Source organism: Aspergillus welwitschiae (genome assembly GCF_003344945.1).
Source record: "Aspergillus welwitschiae strain CBS 139.54b unplaced genomic scaffold BDQ94scaffold_21, whole genome shotgun sequence".
NCBI lineage: Eukaryota > Fungi > Ascomycota > Eurotiomycetes > Eurotiales > Aspergillaceae > Aspergillus > Aspergillus welwitschiae.
The window spans coordinates 216,103-232,274 of record NW_020798715.1 but is presented as its reverse complement, the minus strand read 5'-3'; the positions used below and the strand labels follow the sequence as shown (position 1 = coordinate 232,274).

The window sequence follows — 16,172 nt, the reverse complement described above, 5'->3', positions numbered from 1 at the left end:
TCAGCCAGACATGGGCCAGATTCGATGGAATGCAGCCGAACACCAAGCAGCAAGATCAAGATACCCGGTTGCAATTAAACATATTGATCCAAATATAGCTCCATGCTATTGATAGGTACTTCTTACTTTCACATACGTTCAGTTCAGTCTCATCATCCTACTCCCTCCCGCTTGGTTACAGCCTCCACCATCAGGATAGTATAGGCCAGCCCTCAGCTGACTGCAACCGTAAACGCTTCACTGATCCCCTCGAAGGATGATATCTTGCCTTGCACACTCCTGGAATCGCCGTAATAGTGGAACCGGTACGTTCCATTCTGGACGGGATTGGGGTTTCCCGTGTTATAATATTCGTCCTCGATCTGCCATTGGAGAGTGACCTCGCTATACCCCAAAATCGTACTCGTCCTCTCCCAGTTATACAGAAGATTCCAGTCGCTGTCAGTACGCACAACATCCCATGATTCGGTAGCTAAGTTGTACCTCTCCACAGCTGCAAACGTCGATTCCTGCCGTAGGTTATTCCGGGGATTCGCTCCCACAAACGTGACATTTACCATGTCTCCAGGCCCGTAAGTGACATTTGCCGATGAGGATACAACATCCCCAAATGCTTTGCTGATTGGCGACCCGTCATATATAACCGAGGGGATAAAAGTCAGGGACTTGTTGGTGTTGATGGGAGGAATCTTTCCGGAGGATAGCGACGGTAAGCTGCCTGTCTGAGCTGACTTTCCCAGATACGGCAGATACGTAAGGGTCAGGTTGATGTATGCTGCAAGTGTGTTGGGGCCATATAGAGTCGAGGCTCCCTCGTAGCGCTGCACTCCGTATTCCTCCTCGGTAGCTACGTAATGAGCATAGCTATTAGACGGCGCACCTAGGACCACAAGAGGCTCTGCCACTCCAAGAACCTCTTTGGCAGAGCTGCCAATCGCTTCTTTCCAGCGTCGTCCAGACATGGTAGTGGCTTCGCTTGTCGAGATGACAATGAAGAGTTGACCCACTCTCAGGACCTGAATGTCCACAATATTAGGTGTCCAGGCATACGGCTGTGTGATTGGTCCCACATCGAGAAGGACCTGCTTTGGCGCTTGACACGCCTGCTGCTCTTTTGACGGCTGGTGCAAGAAAGCGCGAGCGACATACCACAGAGGATTGGAATCAGCTGGTCCCGTGCCATTCTGGGTAAAGTCGAAAAGTCCTGGCCCGTCCGTGGTACCTGCTGCAAACGAGAATCCCAATGCGGCAGGACAGGTTTTTAGGGTACTCCCATTGAACGGCGACGTGAATGTGTAGTTGGACAGGTCCTGGTAAGTGTGGAATGAGCGGACATCGGCGCTTGAAAGAATCCGAACAGGATTGAAGTCCAAGTTGGCATACAGTTCTTTCGCAGCCGCGTATTGTCGCCGTCCAATCTCGAAGCAGCTCTTGGCACCGTTATCCTTCTCGCGAAAATAAGGTCCACGGCCGTGGCAGTCCTCCGTCTTCCCGCCGCATGTGCTATCTGCGTATCGGCATTCTTGTCCAGAGCCATCCTCACACCAAGCTCCCAGTACATTTGGGCTAGTATCGCCAACATTTGACTGAGAAAAGCCTGCGACAAAGTCATCCGAGAATTTTTGGTCACCCTTAACACTCCGCTCAAAGAGCCAAGCGGCCACACCTTTGTTATCTCCAGTGGTTAGAGTATTATTATTGTACATAGATGTGCCATGTACGGGGAAGAAGGTCAGCACAGCAGTGGTCTTGTTGTCGGATTCCCGATCAAACCTCAACAGGGTCAGCGTCTTGTCCACATTTGCCGAGTACCGAGCTTTCTCTTCTGCAGGATTGGCGTCATAAGCATAGGGGCTTCTGTTTATATTGGCATCTTCTAGGTCTATGGACCCGAAGCTGAGACGCCCGGGCGCTAAACCCTCATGGGCTCGCTTGATTGAGAGGAGGACACCGTCGACAATCGCCTGGTAACTCTGTTTATCAAAACCTTTGGTGGGAATTTGAGGAAGGAGATAATTCATCCAGGCACCTGGGCCTGAATGAGAATGTGTCCCTGTAAGGGCGATGTTCTGCTCATTATATCGAGCATACTCGCTTCCCAGGCTAGCAAGGCCCTCAAGTACTCCATGTCGGACAGCAGTGTCCCCCGTCAATGCATCCAGGATAAGGTAGATGAAAGTGTCATCTGGATTATTAGTATTGGCGACAATGAAAGCCCGAGAATAGATTCTCTGCCGAAGACCAGTCCCAATCTGGTCCAAGCTAGCATAGCCATTCAGCCCTAACTCAACAACAGGTCTGGCAGACAATGTATCAGCATCTATGCAGCGCTACTAGGATGAAGAGTATTTACCCTGTTATATCCGCCTTTCCTGCCCCTAGTAAGAAAAGATCATCGTTATTTGCCTCGGATATAGCAGCTCTGTGCGCCCACTTAGTCTGTGCAATGACACTGAGTGGCTGTTTCTGGTGCTGGAACAGTGAGAACAGTTGCAGCAGCACAAGTGCCGTTGCCACGCTGCTGGCCAAAGCCACACCCAGCCTAAAGTTAGCCATTCCACCGAGGTAAGGCATAAGCTCTAGGAGCGTTGCAGTACCAGAGAGCCTTCAGCCTGTCCACGGGGATGCGCCCTTCTTATTGCAAGCAGGGACCGACCGAGGCAGGAGCTATCACAAGGCATGCCCGGCTAATTCAAATAGACGGCTCCGGGGATGACACTGCAGGGTCTCTGCAACCTTGCGGGGAGGATGCGGAAGAGGCGCGATTGGTGAAAAGGCTATTGGAATGTAGGAGAAAGGGTCTGGTCCGTTCCCGTCGTCATCCGTGGCTAAGCTTGATCAGGAATGTTCTATCCAGCCCCGCGTCGATTTAGCTGCAAGAGTATAAGTTTGAACTCTGCTCTGAAGATGAATGACATGCGGTTGGCTGGTTGAGTCATCATCGTTGCGACTCTGTCAAGGTCATAGGCGGGGAACTGGCCAGTCAGAGACCAGTCCTGCCCTGTCACAAGGGACCCTGTAGATCGCATGAACCTCGTCTGATAGAGAAGCCTAGGCTAAGCCTTCAGTCAAGTGGAGAAGAGGCCCGTCTTGCCTAAAAATCCGGGAAAGTAATGATCGTGTGGAGAATGAGCGAGGTAAGGAGACGTCCTGTTCAGCAGCTCGACGAGATCATCTATACTTGGATTGCCCAAAACGGTATAGCCCAAACACCCCAGATCATCTCCGGCAGAAACTGCTGAGTCACCCACCAATGCTCACCGCCCTCTCGTGCTCGGCGCAAAAGCTGAGACGCTCATGGCGAGCTGTTGCTGGCACTGCTTGATTTTATACAAGTTATCACTTCGCATTGACCCCTGCCACTTCTAGTTTCTTGTTATCCGGTTGTCATACGCAGGTTTAAGTCAACATGCCTCTCATCAACGAATCCCACGATTCACTTCCTTGTAAGCTGCCTTACCTCTGCTATGAATTCCCCTTCTAACGCGTGGACCTTCTTAGACATCGAACCGGCCCCTTCCACCCAGGCACGAGCAGCTGCAGAAAAGCTAATTGCCGCGGAGCTTTCTTTGGATGCCAAAACGACCATCCACCCGTCCATTCCTGCTTTTCCTGAGTCACGGTTTTCTCCACTCATCCAGCAGGAGGTGGACCGCAAGGCTGCCGGACTGCCCTTGACTGGCGGAATCGACCTCTCCCGCTATGAAGCGCCTGAGGCGCCTGCTAAAGCCGCTGACGGAACCCCTGATCTGGAGGAATGGCGACGGACACTGCAGAAGGCTTACACGGCCAGCTCCCATTTATCGATGCGGCACGAGAATCTGGCGCTGCTAGAAGAGAATGGAAAGAATGCCTGGCTGATTGGCAATTCACAGCTTGAAGACATCCTACGGGGGCTTGAGAAGGAATTGGCCGAGATGAAGGAGGCTGCCGAATCTGTGAACAAGGAGAGAAAGCTCGCCCAGGAAGCCAACAAGGGAGAGATTGTGGGGCTGGAGGAGACCTGGAAGCGTGGTGTTGGTGCGATTCTCGACGTGGAATTGGCTGCAGAGGGGCTGCGCATGCAGATCTTGGAGCAGAGGCGTCAACTGGCGCAGCAGCATGCGCAGCAGTAACGGGTTTTCTCCGTCAACCCACAATTTCTAGGACGGGCACTCGCTCGGCCAAGGTGTATGGAGTCGCACTGTTGGCCGGGTGAAAGGAGGGCATTGCTTGGTAGAGAAGCCGCTTTGGTAATCGGCGAGTTACCCAGCTCCTTGGGGCCTTAAAATGCAGCTTCCGCGGTTGTTATTGGGCCTGACCAAAGTTGAACACGACAAAGACGAAGCTGCATTCGACCCATATAAGACCATGGTTAATATTAACAGGGATAATCATTGGCGTGAGGACCAAAGTTGGTGGCGATGCCCGCAGGCGGGGAAAGCTCAGCATTTGCCATTCCCCGCACCACGGCAAGATCGAGGCCATTCACACGCCGTCACCACTGCCTCAGCTCTGTTGCCAACAAAAGCGACTCCGCTTAATACAAGCAATTATTGCCTGGGAATGAGGATGATAAGGAACAATTTTTCCGTCCGTGGCTATCCGGTCAATCCGCCTTGGTGATTGGTGATGCGTTTGGCCTGGCGCCGGATTCGTCTCTCTATCCCAGTCCGCCGCAAGTATAACCATTGGAGGATGGCCTGCAAGCTCCCAGCTGACCTGTACAAGGTACGCTTGGGCTGTCGCTGAGCTTCAAGTCTGAAGTTGTCGCTGGCTGGCGAGACCATCTCCTGCCCGATTGGTATTCTGCTTGGCTTTCTCGCTGTCAAGATCTGCTCTTTGCCGTCGCAAACTCAATCCAGTCGTCCATTACTGACAGGAGCCAAGCTGCACCATTGGCACAGGCTCCCGTATATCAATCCTGTAATTAGATTAATCCACCTTTTATATCGATATATCTCAGACAACTCACTGCATGCACTATGCACGACCCCCTCTCGCCGTGCGGGGAATCTGCGGGAAACAAATTGTACTTTTGTACTCCAACATCAGAGAATGAAGGCTGTATACCGTGTACCATAGTCTCTTCGCGGCTCTTTTTGTTCCTTGTATGACCTGGACGGTCCAAAGCTGGTCGACATCCTTGTCAGGACTCGTATGCAAGAGGGGTTCTACATATGGTGCGGGGATGTTCCTCTTCGTTCGTAGAACTGCCTGCCATGATGAGGAGGTGCTGCATCATGGTCTTGCAGTGTTGGGAGCATATAAACCGACCTCTGGAATCCCAATTCCCGGTTATTTCCTGTTGTTTTCAGTAAATCACACGCATTCCCAATCACAGTTTCTACGATCCACGCGTAGTCAATCATACCCATCATGACCATCCCAGATGAAGTGGACATCATTGTCTGCGGTGGTGGCAGCACCGGCTGCGTAATCGCCGGTCGACTTGCCAACTTAGACCATAACCTCCAGGTTCTGCTGATTGAAGCAGGCGAGGACAACCTGAACAACCCATGGTAGGCTGGACACTATCACACTTACTCCCCAGAGCTACCCTAACCATGCCGTAGGGTCTACCGCCCCGGCATCTATCCCCGCAACATGAAGCTTGACTCAAAGACAGCTTCCTTCTACTACTCCCGGCCCTCGGAATGGCTTGATGGTCGTCGGGCTATTGTACCATGTGCCCATGTCCTCGGAGGGGGCAGTTCCATCAACTTCATGGTGAGCTGTGCTTGATCAACCCATATCTAGCAACAGTGAGACACATCCTAACACTGAAGTAGATGTACACCCGAGCCTCTGCCTCCGACTACGACGACTTCCAGGCCAAGGGTTGGACAACAGACGAGCTGCTTCCCTTGATGAAGAAGCACGAGACATACCAGCGGGCCTGCAACAACCGGGACATTCATGGCTTTGATGGACCCATCAAGGTCTCGTTCGGGAACTACACGTACCCTATCATGCAAGACTTTTTGCGTGCTGCAGAGTCGCAGGACATTCCTGTCACAGATGATCTTCAGGATCTGAAGACTGGGTAAGTCACAGTACTTCCAATGTACATGTCTTTCACTTCCTGCTGACAATATGTGCAGCCACGGAGCCGAACACTGGTTGAAATGGATCAACCGCGACACCGGTATGCGAGCATGCTTCACACCTCATAGATATATTAAGACTGACAAGACATGTTCAGGCCGCCGCAGCGACTCCGCCCACGCCTACGTCCACAGCACCCGAGCCAAGTACTCCAACCTGCACCTCAAGTGCAACACCAAAGTAGACAAAGTGATCATTGAGAACGGCCGCGCCGTTGGCGTGGCCACCGTTCCCACCAAGCCCCTCGCAGGCCGCGATCCCCCGCGGACCATCTTCAGAGCCCGCAAGCAGATCATCGTCAGCGGCGGCACCCTCAGCTCCCCTCTCATCCTCCAGCGATCAGGCGTCGGTGACCCCGAGAAGCTCCGTCGCGCAGGCGTGCAGCCCCTCGTGAACCTCCCCGGCGTGGGACGGAATTTCCAGGACCACTACCTGACGTTCTCCGTCTTCCGGGCGAAGCCAGAAGTCGAGTCCTTTGATGACTTCGTCCGCGGAGACCCCGAAGTGCAGAAGAAGGTCTTCGAGGAATGGAATATCAAGGGCACGGGACCTCTAGCGACGAACGGCATCGAAGCCGGCGTGAAGATCCGGCCGAATGCAAAGGAACTAGAGGAGATGAAGAGCTGGCCCACGAATGACTTTTATAGGGGCTGGGAGAGTTACTTCAAGAATAAGCCGGATAAGCCGGTGATGCATTACTCTGTTATTGCTGGGTAGGTACCAGTCCCTCAATGCTCTTAGATGGTAAATACTAATTAATGTCCTACAGCTGGTTCGGCGACCACATGCTCATGCCCCCGGGCAAGTTCTTCACCATGTTCCACTTCCTCGTGAGTATCTTCCCACCTTCACTCCCTCCTTCCATATCCCCACCACCGATCATAGACTCACTCATTGATCAACAGGAATACCCCTTCTCCCGCGGCTCCACACACATCCAATCCGCCGACCCCTACGAAAGCCCCGACTTCGACGCCGGCTTCATGAACGACAAGCGCGACATGGCCCCCATGGTTTGGGGATACATCAAATCGCGCGAGACCGCCCGGCGCATGGGCGCTTACGCAGGCGAAGTGACAGGCATGCACCCTCACTTTTCGTATGACTCGCCCGCGCGAGCATTCGATTTAGATCTAGAGACTACGAAGGCGTATGCGGGGCCGAACCACATCTCGGCTGGTATCCAACATGGTACGTCCCCCTTCTTTTTTTTCCCTGGATCTATAGAGGTGGGCTAGTCCACTTACTGACACATGTGTCTGTCTGGAATAAAGGCTCCTGGTCCCAGCCCCTCGAACCCGGCATTTCACCCGCATCGCCTACAATGCTCAACTCTAATAAGCAGGATACAAGGGAGGAGATCAAGTATAGTAAGAAGGATATTGAACATATCGAAAAGTGGGGTGCGTATCTCCCCCCTTCCCACCTAACCTTCCAAATTGCCTCAAAACAACAACTGATTACTAACGAATGATAAAAAAATATAGTCCAACGCCACGTCGAAACAACCTGGCACTCCCTGGGAACATGCAGCATGGCCCCCCGCGAAGGCAACAACCTTACGCCGCACGGCGGAGTCGTCGATGAGCGGCTCAATGTGCACGGTGTGCAAGGGCTGAAGGTGGCTGATTTGTCGATTTGTCCTGACAACGTGGGGTGTAATACTTATAGTGTATGTTTATCCCCTTTCCTTTCTACATTCAATCCCTTGTGATATTCGGTATTGTGGTTTGTGGTGTTGGTGTATGGATGGATGCTAATATGTATGGGGTGTGTAGACCGCCCTGCTTATCGGAGAGAAATGCGCCGTCTTGACGGCCGAGGATCTGGGATACTCTGGTAAGGCGCTGGATATGAAGGTTCCGGAGTATCATGCTCCTGGGGAGGTGACGTTCTTGTCAAGGTTGTGAGTGTGTGGGGTATTATCTGTTGGGATGGTGGGGGTGGGTTTCGTTTAGTTATACTCAATTTTCTTTATTTGGTTGATTAGGATGAATATGATATGAGTCGTTACATTTTAGTATGATTGCTCAACAGTAAGGAACTAAAGTAATAGTCATTTCCCTCAATAATAATACAATTTGCCGAAATACCCACAAAACAGGCATCAAGTCAATTTGACATCAACTACAACTTCTTAGGAGGAACCACCAAGTTCACATCCACACCATCCTCATTCACATTTAACAACGCCCTTGGCTGCGACCTCCGCAATCTTCTTCTGGTCCGCCTCGCGATTCCAAACTTGGAGGTGCTTGCACATGCCATACATCGTCGTGATTGGAGGGGCGTATCCCAGCCCGCCCTGTTCCGGCGACTTGCGCGCGCGCGAATCATCCGCGATGTAATGCACATTGGTGATGGAGAAGAGAGCAGGCTGCATCTTGGAGATTTCTCCGGTGATCCTAGGGAGCCAGGGGAAGTAAATGAACTGCAGGAAGGAGTACCACTCGAGGAGGTAGGACAGGATGAGGAAAGGAACCGGTGGTACGCGAGGGAAGTTGGCGGGAGTTTTGGAGAGGGTGTGAAGGAGAAGATAGACGTCGCCGTAGGTCGGGGCAGGGTTGGGATCTGTGACTAGGAAGGATTGGCCACCGATATTGGGAAGTGTGGATGGGCTGTTAGTGTGCTCGATGAGGCGTTGTTCATAGAGAAGATGGGCGATGGAGACGTTCTCGGCGTTGACGAAGTTCTGCATGGTGTCGGAGAGCCAGCTAGAGGAGTTGGCGTTAGTTTTTGATCTATCTGTAAGGTTCGTCAAGGGTTGTCTTACGAAGGGGAACCGCCGGATCTTAGATATGAAGTGGTGAGAGAACCTTCCGTGTCGCCGATCCCGTAGATACCATTCGCTGGCCGGATGCAGCCTGTACGGAAGTTTCCTTCAAGATCGTCGGCGGCGCGGACGATCTTCTCGGCCTTGGATTTGGAGGCGGCATAGTTGCTGAAGAAGTCGTAGTGTTCTTCAGGGACTGGGGTCGAGTCATCGACTACCTGAACATGACCTTTGGGGGCCTTGTTCCAGGGTGCGATCCAGAAGGATTGACTGCGGAGACTGACCGATCCTGAGGATGTCGAGATAAAGCAGCTTGCGCCGGCTTTCTTTGCGGCAGTCAGCACGTTCACTGTGCCGCCCAAGTTGACGTTGGTGCAACGGGGAAGGAAAGTCTTGAGGCGCTCTCCAGGCCTGATCACGGCGGCATTATGGAAGACAGTCAGGGGCTGGTCAGCGACAGCTTCAGGCCAACGTTGGGCAAAGGCAGTGGCCACAGCTTTCTCGTCGGCAATATTCGTCTTGAAGAAACCGACACCCTGGTCGAGGATCTCGCGACGAGGCGCTGCAAGGTCCAAAATGCGGATAGCCGACGGGTCTTCCCCGCGAGCGAGCAGATGGTTTACCATCCAACTTCCCACGAATCCTGGATTGTTGTTAGCTTGGAAACTGTAAGATATGGAGAATCGCATAAGATAGGCTCATTGAGCCACGTCACGCGAATGCTGTTTATAGCTAGAACGCACCTGACCCGCCGACCACGATATACCGCCGGTTTTGCTTTGGTGGAAGACTCTTCTGCACGTCGACTGGATTTTGAATGGCATCCTCGTATGCTGCTTTGATTTCATCAACAGTCCAACGATGAGGAGACAGCCGGCTTACTTCCTCCGGAGTGCCAGTCATACCACGGTTAACGTGGTAGAGATAGAGGACGGCTAGTCCGGAGGCAACGGCGATCTCTGAAAACATGTCGGAATGGCAGTCCTAGGCTGAAACGTGTAGTAAAAGGGGTACACGATGCAGACAGCAGGATAAAGGACAGTCAGATCTTGCTCGTTGAAGCGAAGTTGGCGCTTTCACTCTGTAGATCAATCAATCCCTTTGCCAATGTACAAGGGAGCAATTCTATCGCAAGAGAGAAGATGATTGAGAATCAATCTAGTATTTCCAGGACAAAAGTATTGCTTAACCATAAATCTCATCACTAACTTACAATCTCGCGTGGCTAAGCCTTAAAAGCCACCATCCATGGGTTCCAGAAATCCAAGCGAACGGAGATTAATAGTTCGGATTGGACCGTTCGGTTAGACGAGTGAGGCCCACATATCATTCGGTCACTGGCCAGGTGTACCAAGTTCGTTTAAGGGGTAAGGAACCTATCAAGAAGAGAGTTTCTTTATGTCAACCAGCCACTAAAGCATAAAACGGTTCGTTCGAATTTGATGCATCCCTTGATTCCGAGTTGCATTAGCAGAAGGTGCCCTCCACGTGCGGGCGTCGGGGCAAAAGCAAGCAAAATGGTCCGACTCCGTTTCATTGTGACACCTTCGGAAATTTGGTTGGCGCGGTCAGGGGTTTTAGGAGCCTTATTCCACAGGACAACGTGACCGGGAATTTATTGATGTCCGAATGGTTCAATTATTGAGATTCAGAAGGCAGGTGTATATACCAATCTCAACTGCCATATACTCCTAGTAGACAGCCAGGAGTACTCCGTACACCTTCTTCTATTGGACGATGCGTGCTGCAGGTATCCGTAAGCACCCAATTCATAACAACTAGTGTGCCGATGCTGGGCACAATTCAACCAGAACCGAGATATAGTACATTCTTTGTATCATGGACTACACTTGAGGTTATCATATAGAAAATCTATCGCAGCGTTCACTACTTCGCGATTGTGGTTATTCCCTGGCAGAAGAAGATTCAACAGCCATTTCGGTCTTCTTTCCGAGGAGTGGGTCGGGCTTATCTCCGCAATTCCGAGGGTTTGCCTCTCTTCCTCTACGATATGGCCGAGATAGAGATAGATGATTTGGGAGTCGCGTACAAAGGGATTACGATAAGAGCTATATTGCTGTTACTCTTATCGCCTGCAGAGGACTATCAGCTAGCAAACATACAATGAAGCTAGTCAGTTAACTAAGGGATTAAGGGTGAAAGCATATTATTCTACACAGGAGTAGCTAAGTTGTTCTTGGTAAGTAGCTCTTTAGTCGCCACTCCAGCCTTCGATGGCATTGACATCCATATAAGATTAATTGTCGTTGGTAGTCCTCGTGCCTTTGAGCTATGGCCACCCTAGCATACCATCGCTTGCATGGCCTGTGCAACGACTCCGTTTTTTGTCTTGGGCCAGGATTCAAATACTTGCAAATTGAATCCCAAAATAGTCTGGGTCCTAAGCTCCACCAAGACATACACAGGACACCATCCATGACTTTCTCGGTAGCATGCTTCTGACGGATGCTCACATTCCTCAAAAGTGTGGTATGGGTCAGGTCTTGGCACTCATTGACTCACCTCTTCAGGCTCGCGCACGAACTGCAGAATTGCCAGCAATGAAGAGACAAATCATTTGTCTCAGTAGATGAGTGTAGATGACGGCATGGTTACCTATCATATCTGAACCTCCAACATCCGCTCGGAAGACGGGCCGTTGGGTGGTGGAGTGGCCGCCAGCATCAGCATGGATACCTAAAAAGAAGGGCGCAGAGGTTCTGGATCGCAAAACAGAGTTTCCCACAGGATCGTCCTCGTTGTTGCCAAAGTTCCATCGGCAAACCGGCACGGGCGGCACTCGGAACCGAGCCCTGGACTGTGACTGGGCCATGGGCAAGCATCAACCCCGTTTTAGCCTCGACACCTCCCCGCCCTGTGCTTGACATTAGCTAGTGGACTGGTACCCTCAGGGTAAGAAAGACGCAAATGCTTTCTCCTCTTTGGTGTGGAGCTGGCTGCGTTCAGAGTTAGTATCGTCTTCCGACATGGTGGTGGGGACTGGGCTTCGTTTGCGATTGTGCATCCGCCGTTTTCGCCAAAAAATCCACCGCGGTGGGGATGCTTATTCATGCGGTGGTGACGTCCAGGACTTATCTCCAGTTTTCTCCCCATCTGGAGCAAATTAGGGATTCCTGGGGTAGGTAGATCAGTCTGGCGAAGCAGGGTCTGCTAGTGACTGCCATAGTCACGACAGGTATCCATGCAGAGAAACATTTGTTGTAAATGGCGATGCATGTCCATGATTCCGCATCGCACTGAGTCTTATGCAGATCACACTCTGTAGGTGACGAATAGCCAGCTCTAGGTACGAACTAAGAGCGATTGGGCGGGCCTCGTATGCCGTAGCGCGATTTGATTCAGAAATCTTTTTGCTACACCGTAACGCCATGCCAGTCGGTGCTGGAAGAAAAGTCAGTCACTGAGGCATTTCCCCTTCCCCAAAGCACCACTAGGTATATTGTATAGTAAGGACTAAGAAGGGTTTTGACTCACTGACTGCGCATGCGACCTCCCTGAACTGATCAATAATAGGGATCAGCAGCCGCGCCTAACCATGGATTCCCATATTCAAATGCTAGAAGGGGCTTCATGTCCTGTCTATTTTACTGTATCCGGATCATCGGTTAGGGAACACCCCAGCACCCCCGTCTAGGCAGCGGATCTGGCAACTCAACGTGGAAGACGCAGATGACTGTTAGTTGAGTGCCTAGCGGTGAACGTATCAACTTTAGTTCTCGTGCAATGTCCATCAGCACCTGTCTCTTCTCTGTTCCTTGGCAAGAGTCGAACAAGATCCGGTGGAGGAAAACCGAGGGCTTATCAGTCGCACTCCTGCCGACTGTTCTCGTCCGACGCCCCCACTTGGAGTGTCTTTCCTCTGCCTCGTTCTCGCTCTCTCGCTCTCTCTTTTCCCCCCAAATGTCACTGACTCATTAGTTTTAGTTGCTCATAATTATCGCGTGCGTTTCAGATTTTAATTTCCGCTAAGCTTTATCTTGCAACTCCCAACGTCAATCACTCCCAAAAAATTGCCATCTTCCATTCCCAGCATTTGTGCTCATTTCGTTGCTTTCCATGTCTGCTGCGCTACAATTTGAAATCGCTCAGTGTTGATTATTTTGGGAACAATTCTCTGCTTGGTATCCTGTCGCATTGATTACTAGTTCTTATACCTTCTCTTACTGGTTTCGAGAGCACGAGCGCAAGGTCCAAGGGCCAGTTTGTCGATTTATTATATAGAAGCTGCAGCGCATTCCAGCGCGCTCTATCTTATTTCTTCCCTCACATTGCTCCTCCACCACAGCCATATAATAAGATTAGGAGGTCTATATCGGCTGAAACGACTGTACTCGGTCCAGCTGTGGAGAGCTCTTCCACCTCTGGGTCACGGACCGACTTCTAATAGACGCCACGAAAAGCATGTCCTCCCCAAAGAATTCTTCATCAGATCCCCCGGCAGGCCCCAGGGATAGCAAAGAGGGGCCTACCTCTACATATGCGCAATCCTACGCAGTATCAGGCTCGTCCGAGGACACAGTTGGTCAAGTGGATGCCCTGGCGCATATCCCTACGCGCGCCTCTCGGGCCTCGGTACCCTCTCTAGCCCAGAGAGTCACATCTATAGGGACGACTGGTACCTCTGACCCGAACTATGAAGTCGACTGGGACGATGAGTTCGACACAAATAATCCGAAGAACTGGTCGTTCCCCTACAAAGCTATGGGAATCGCCATCCTATCATACAACACTTTGATTATGTGAGTCTGTCGCATCGCCTAGATACGCATCATGCGATAACGACGCTAATCCCTTCCAGCGTATTATATTCAACATCGTACACCTCGGGAGAGTCGCAGATTGCAGCTGAATTCGGGACTTCCACCACCATCGTTACGTTGGGATTGACTTTGTACCTCATCGGTCTGGCTGTGGGATCCATGTTTATGGCGCCATTGAGCGAATTGTACGGCCGGAAGCCGGTCTGCATAGCCTGCTTGTTCATCTTCACGGTTTTGATCATACCTTGCGCGCTCGCCAAAAACCTTGCTACCCTGCTGGTTGTGCGCTTCATCGCAGCTTTGTTCGGAAGTGTAATGATCTCCACTGCGCCGGGAATGGTTGCGGACATAGTCGAAGATGACCAGCGCGCGCTGGCCATGTCGGTCTGGAGTCTTGGGCCCGTGAATGGCCCAGGTAAGCATAGCCATCTCCCAGTCACAACTTATACCTGGAACTAACCATGCCCTAGTTCTCGGGCCTATTATCGGAGGCTTCGTCACCCAGTACCTGGGCTGGCGGTGGATGGATTGGATCGCTCTAATATTGTCTGGGGTCGCATTGGTCCTTTCATGTATCATGAAGGAGACCTATGGCCCCATAATCCTACAAAAGAAAGCCGCCCGCATGCGGAAAGAAACGGGCGATTCACGATGGTGGTGTCGATACGAACAGAAGGCTAGTCTGAGTGAACTACTCAAGATAAACCTCGGCCGTCCGTTTGTCATGGCAGTCACTGAACCTATTTGGTCAGTCTTTCCGAACCAGTACTCATGCTGTCACCCCAAAAGCTAATGCACTTGTTCATATAGTATATTTTGGAATATCTACATTGCCATCGTGTATGGCATCCTCTACCTGTGCTTCACAGCCTACCCTATCGTTTTTCGGGATATTCGGGGTTGGTCACTTGGTCTCTCCGGTCTCGCATTCCTGGGTATCGGAACTGGATGTGTGATCACCATCTCCAGCGAACCTTTGATCCGCCGTCTGATCAATAGCCATAAACCGGACCCCGAAACGGGAAAGCCACCCCCGGAGGCAATGGTGGCTTTCGTATGTATCTGCGCGCTCCTGATTCCAGCTGGAGAATTGTGGTTCGCCTGGACCTGTTCGCCCGCCTCGATACCCTGGATTGTACCGATTCTCGCCGGTGTACTCTTCGGTACAGGCAACACGGGCGTCTTCATCTACGCGACCAACTACCTGGCTGGTAGTTACGGGGTGTATGCAGCGTCCGCGCTGGCAGGGAATTCGGTGATCCGCAGTATCCTAGGTGGTGTCTTACCCCTTGTTGGAACGTATATGTATGCCGGTATTGGTCCCAATTGGTCTGGGACGCTTTTGGGCTTGCTCGAGGTGGCTATCGTTCCGATCCCATTCATTTTCTACAAGTATGGGTACAAAATCAGGGAGAAGAGCGTGCTCATCCGGCGGATGCAGGAGGATAAGCAGCGATTGGCGGGAAAGCGCCAACGCCAAACACAGCAGGTGCCAAATCTCGAGAAGACGGAGGAGGAGACGATGGAGGTATAAGAAGGTGTATGGTTGAACCTGGTAACAGTGAATAATCGACAATAAGTGCAGGAATACATGAGTCCTTGCACAGAAAAGCATCCTTGCACAGTAGGAGTTTGGATTGGAAGCCTGACTTTTCACTCGAAGGAAATATTTGTCCGGGTAAACTGGGTATATATCTAGCAATTTAGTCTTTCAATACACCTTTTCTTCAATTTGTGGTTCTCTCATTAGCTTATTCCTAGACATTTGGCTGATAACTCGAGCCGGCCAGCCAGCATCGCCCGTGGCCCTTTGGTTTGACCGGCCAAGGTTAAAGTCTTGCCCAGATAATCATCCGAAACTCACGGAAACCACATTATCATCTCTCTCTGAGACAGTCAGCTTGCTATAATCAAACTGCCGGCTAAACGCACATTCGTCACTATGAAAGGGAATGTGTTAGCAGATAAACCCCTTAATTAACAGAGTTTATTTATTTAGTCCCTGTCTAAAGGATGAGGATAAGGAAGAGGAGCAAAGTGCTCAAATCCTTAATGACGAAATGAAGAACAACCTACAAAGAGCATTTTTGGGCACAGTCTTACTCGATGTCCGGGAACTCGACGAGTCCTGGGAAAGCCCCTATCCGAACCGCGAATCAGATCCAACGCATGTCAAGAAACTGGAAGAAAGTTATAGATACGGTATTAAGCATATCGCCCCGGAGTGCAGGATGCGAGTTTCTACTACCCTTGCAGACTGGCAAGGACTGCTGAACGAGATGGCCGAAAGGCTCAACAAGGAAGATGACTCGTTGACAAGACCGACTCTAAAGTGTTCCATTAGTGAGTGAAATGGGAAAATCCGCGCGGAGATTGCCCTTGATGGTTTAACCTCATTGCGTCTCAAGAACCAAGGAGCAAACGATCTCACCTTAGTGCCGACGCAGTGTAACGAGAATGGTTATTACAACTTCACCCTCGACGCAGGCCAGCACCGCAAGTATGCTCTACTATATCTTATCAGGCTCATG

General features: G+C 51.2%; 8 protein-coding genes across 8 annotated transcripts; 3 read left to right on the top strand and 5 right to left on the bottom strand.

Annotated features, from left to right (window-relative positions):
• Positions 1-99: 99 nt before the first annotated feature.
• BDQ94DRAFT_53191 (neutral/alkaline ceramidase) lies at positions 100-2,862 on the bottom strand. Its single transcript, XM_026775989.1, has 2 exons — positions 2,354-2,862; positions 100-2,298 (listed from the first exon to the last, which is right to left on the bottom strand). Exons 1-2 carry the CDS (start codon positions 2,572-2,574, stop codon positions 213-215), a joined length of 2,307 nt encoding a protein of 768 aa, XP_026624941.1. The 5' UTR covers positions 2,575-2,862; the 3' UTR covers positions 100-212.
• Positions 2,863-3,170: 308 nt separating this feature from the next.
• On the top strand, positions 3,171-4,348 carry BDQ94DRAFT_53182 (pre-mRNA-splicing factor SPF27 family protein). Its single transcript, XM_026775988.1, has 2 exons — positions 3,171-3,446; positions 3,502-4,348. The coding sequence occupies exons 1-2, from the start codon at positions 3,410-3,412 to the stop codon at positions 4,113-4,115; spliced, it is 651 nt and encodes a 216-aa protein (XP_026624940.1). The 5' UTR covers positions 3,171-3,409; the 3' UTR covers positions 4,116-4,348.
• Positions 4,349-5,358: 1,010 nt separating this feature from the next.
• BDQ94DRAFT_171603 (GMC family oxidoreductase) lies at positions 5,359-7,997 on the top strand (the record flags this gene model as incomplete). The annotated part of the gene is made up of 10 exons (XM_026771805.1): positions 5,359-5,501; positions 5,556-5,709; positions 5,772-6,025; positions 6,084-6,127; positions 6,185-6,800; positions 6,857-6,917; positions 6,993-7,278; positions 7,362-7,490; positions 7,575-7,759; positions 7,866-7,997. The coding sequence occupies 10 exons, from the start codon at positions 5,359-5,361 to the stop codon at positions 7,995-7,997; spliced, it is 2,004 nt and encodes a 667-aa protein (XP_026624939.1).
• Positions 7,998-8,260: 263 nt separating this feature from the next.
• BDQ94DRAFT_171602 (putative 3-beta hydroxysteroid dehydrogenase/isomerase family protein) lies at positions 8,261-9,829 on the bottom strand (the record flags this gene model as incomplete). Its single annotated transcript, XM_026771804.1, has 3 exons — positions 8,261-8,801; positions 8,861-9,503; positions 9,604-9,829. The coding sequence occupies 3 exons, from the start codon at positions 9,827-9,829 to the stop codon at positions 8,261-8,263; spliced, it is 1,410 nt and encodes a 469-aa protein (XP_026624938.1).
• A 1,072-nt stretch (positions 9,830-10,901) lies between these two features.
• On the bottom strand, positions 10,902-11,511 carry BDQ94DRAFT_146021 (uncharacterized protein). Its single transcript, XM_026766749.1, has one exon. The coding sequence runs from the start codon at positions 11,296-11,298 to the stop codon at positions 11,047-11,049; it is 252 nt and encodes an 83-aa protein (XP_026624937.1). The 5' UTR covers positions 11,299-11,511; the 3' UTR covers positions 10,902-11,046.
• On the bottom strand, positions 11,356-11,750 carry BDQ94DRAFT_53157 (uncharacterized protein). Its single transcript, XM_026775987.1, has one exon. The coding sequence runs from the start codon at positions 11,691-11,693 to the stop codon at positions 11,388-11,390; it is 306 nt and encodes a 101-aa protein (XP_026624936.1). The 5' UTR covers positions 11,694-11,750; the 3' UTR covers positions 11,356-11,387.
• A 3-nt stretch (positions 11,751-11,753) lies between these two features.
• Positions 11,754-12,190, bottom strand: BDQ94DRAFT_146019 (uncharacterized protein; the record flags this gene model as incomplete). The annotated part of the gene is made up of 1 exon (XM_026766748.1): positions 11,754-12,190. A coding segment is annotated over exon 1 (206 nt), but the record flags the coding sequence as incomplete, so codon positions are not given.
• A 437-nt stretch (positions 12,191-12,627) lies between these two features.
• BDQ94DRAFT_146018 (MFS transporter) lies at positions 12,628-15,424 on the top strand. The gene is made up of 4 exons (XM_026766747.1): positions 12,628-13,620; positions 13,680-14,056; positions 14,112-14,388; positions 14,452-15,424. Exons 1-4 carry the CDS (start codon positions 13,283-13,285, stop codon positions 15,173-15,175), a joined length of 1,716 nt encoding a protein of 571 aa, XP_026624934.1. The 5' UTR covers positions 12,628-13,282; the 3' UTR covers positions 15,176-15,424.
• The last annotated feature ends 748 nt before the right edge of the window (positions 15,425-16,172 follow it).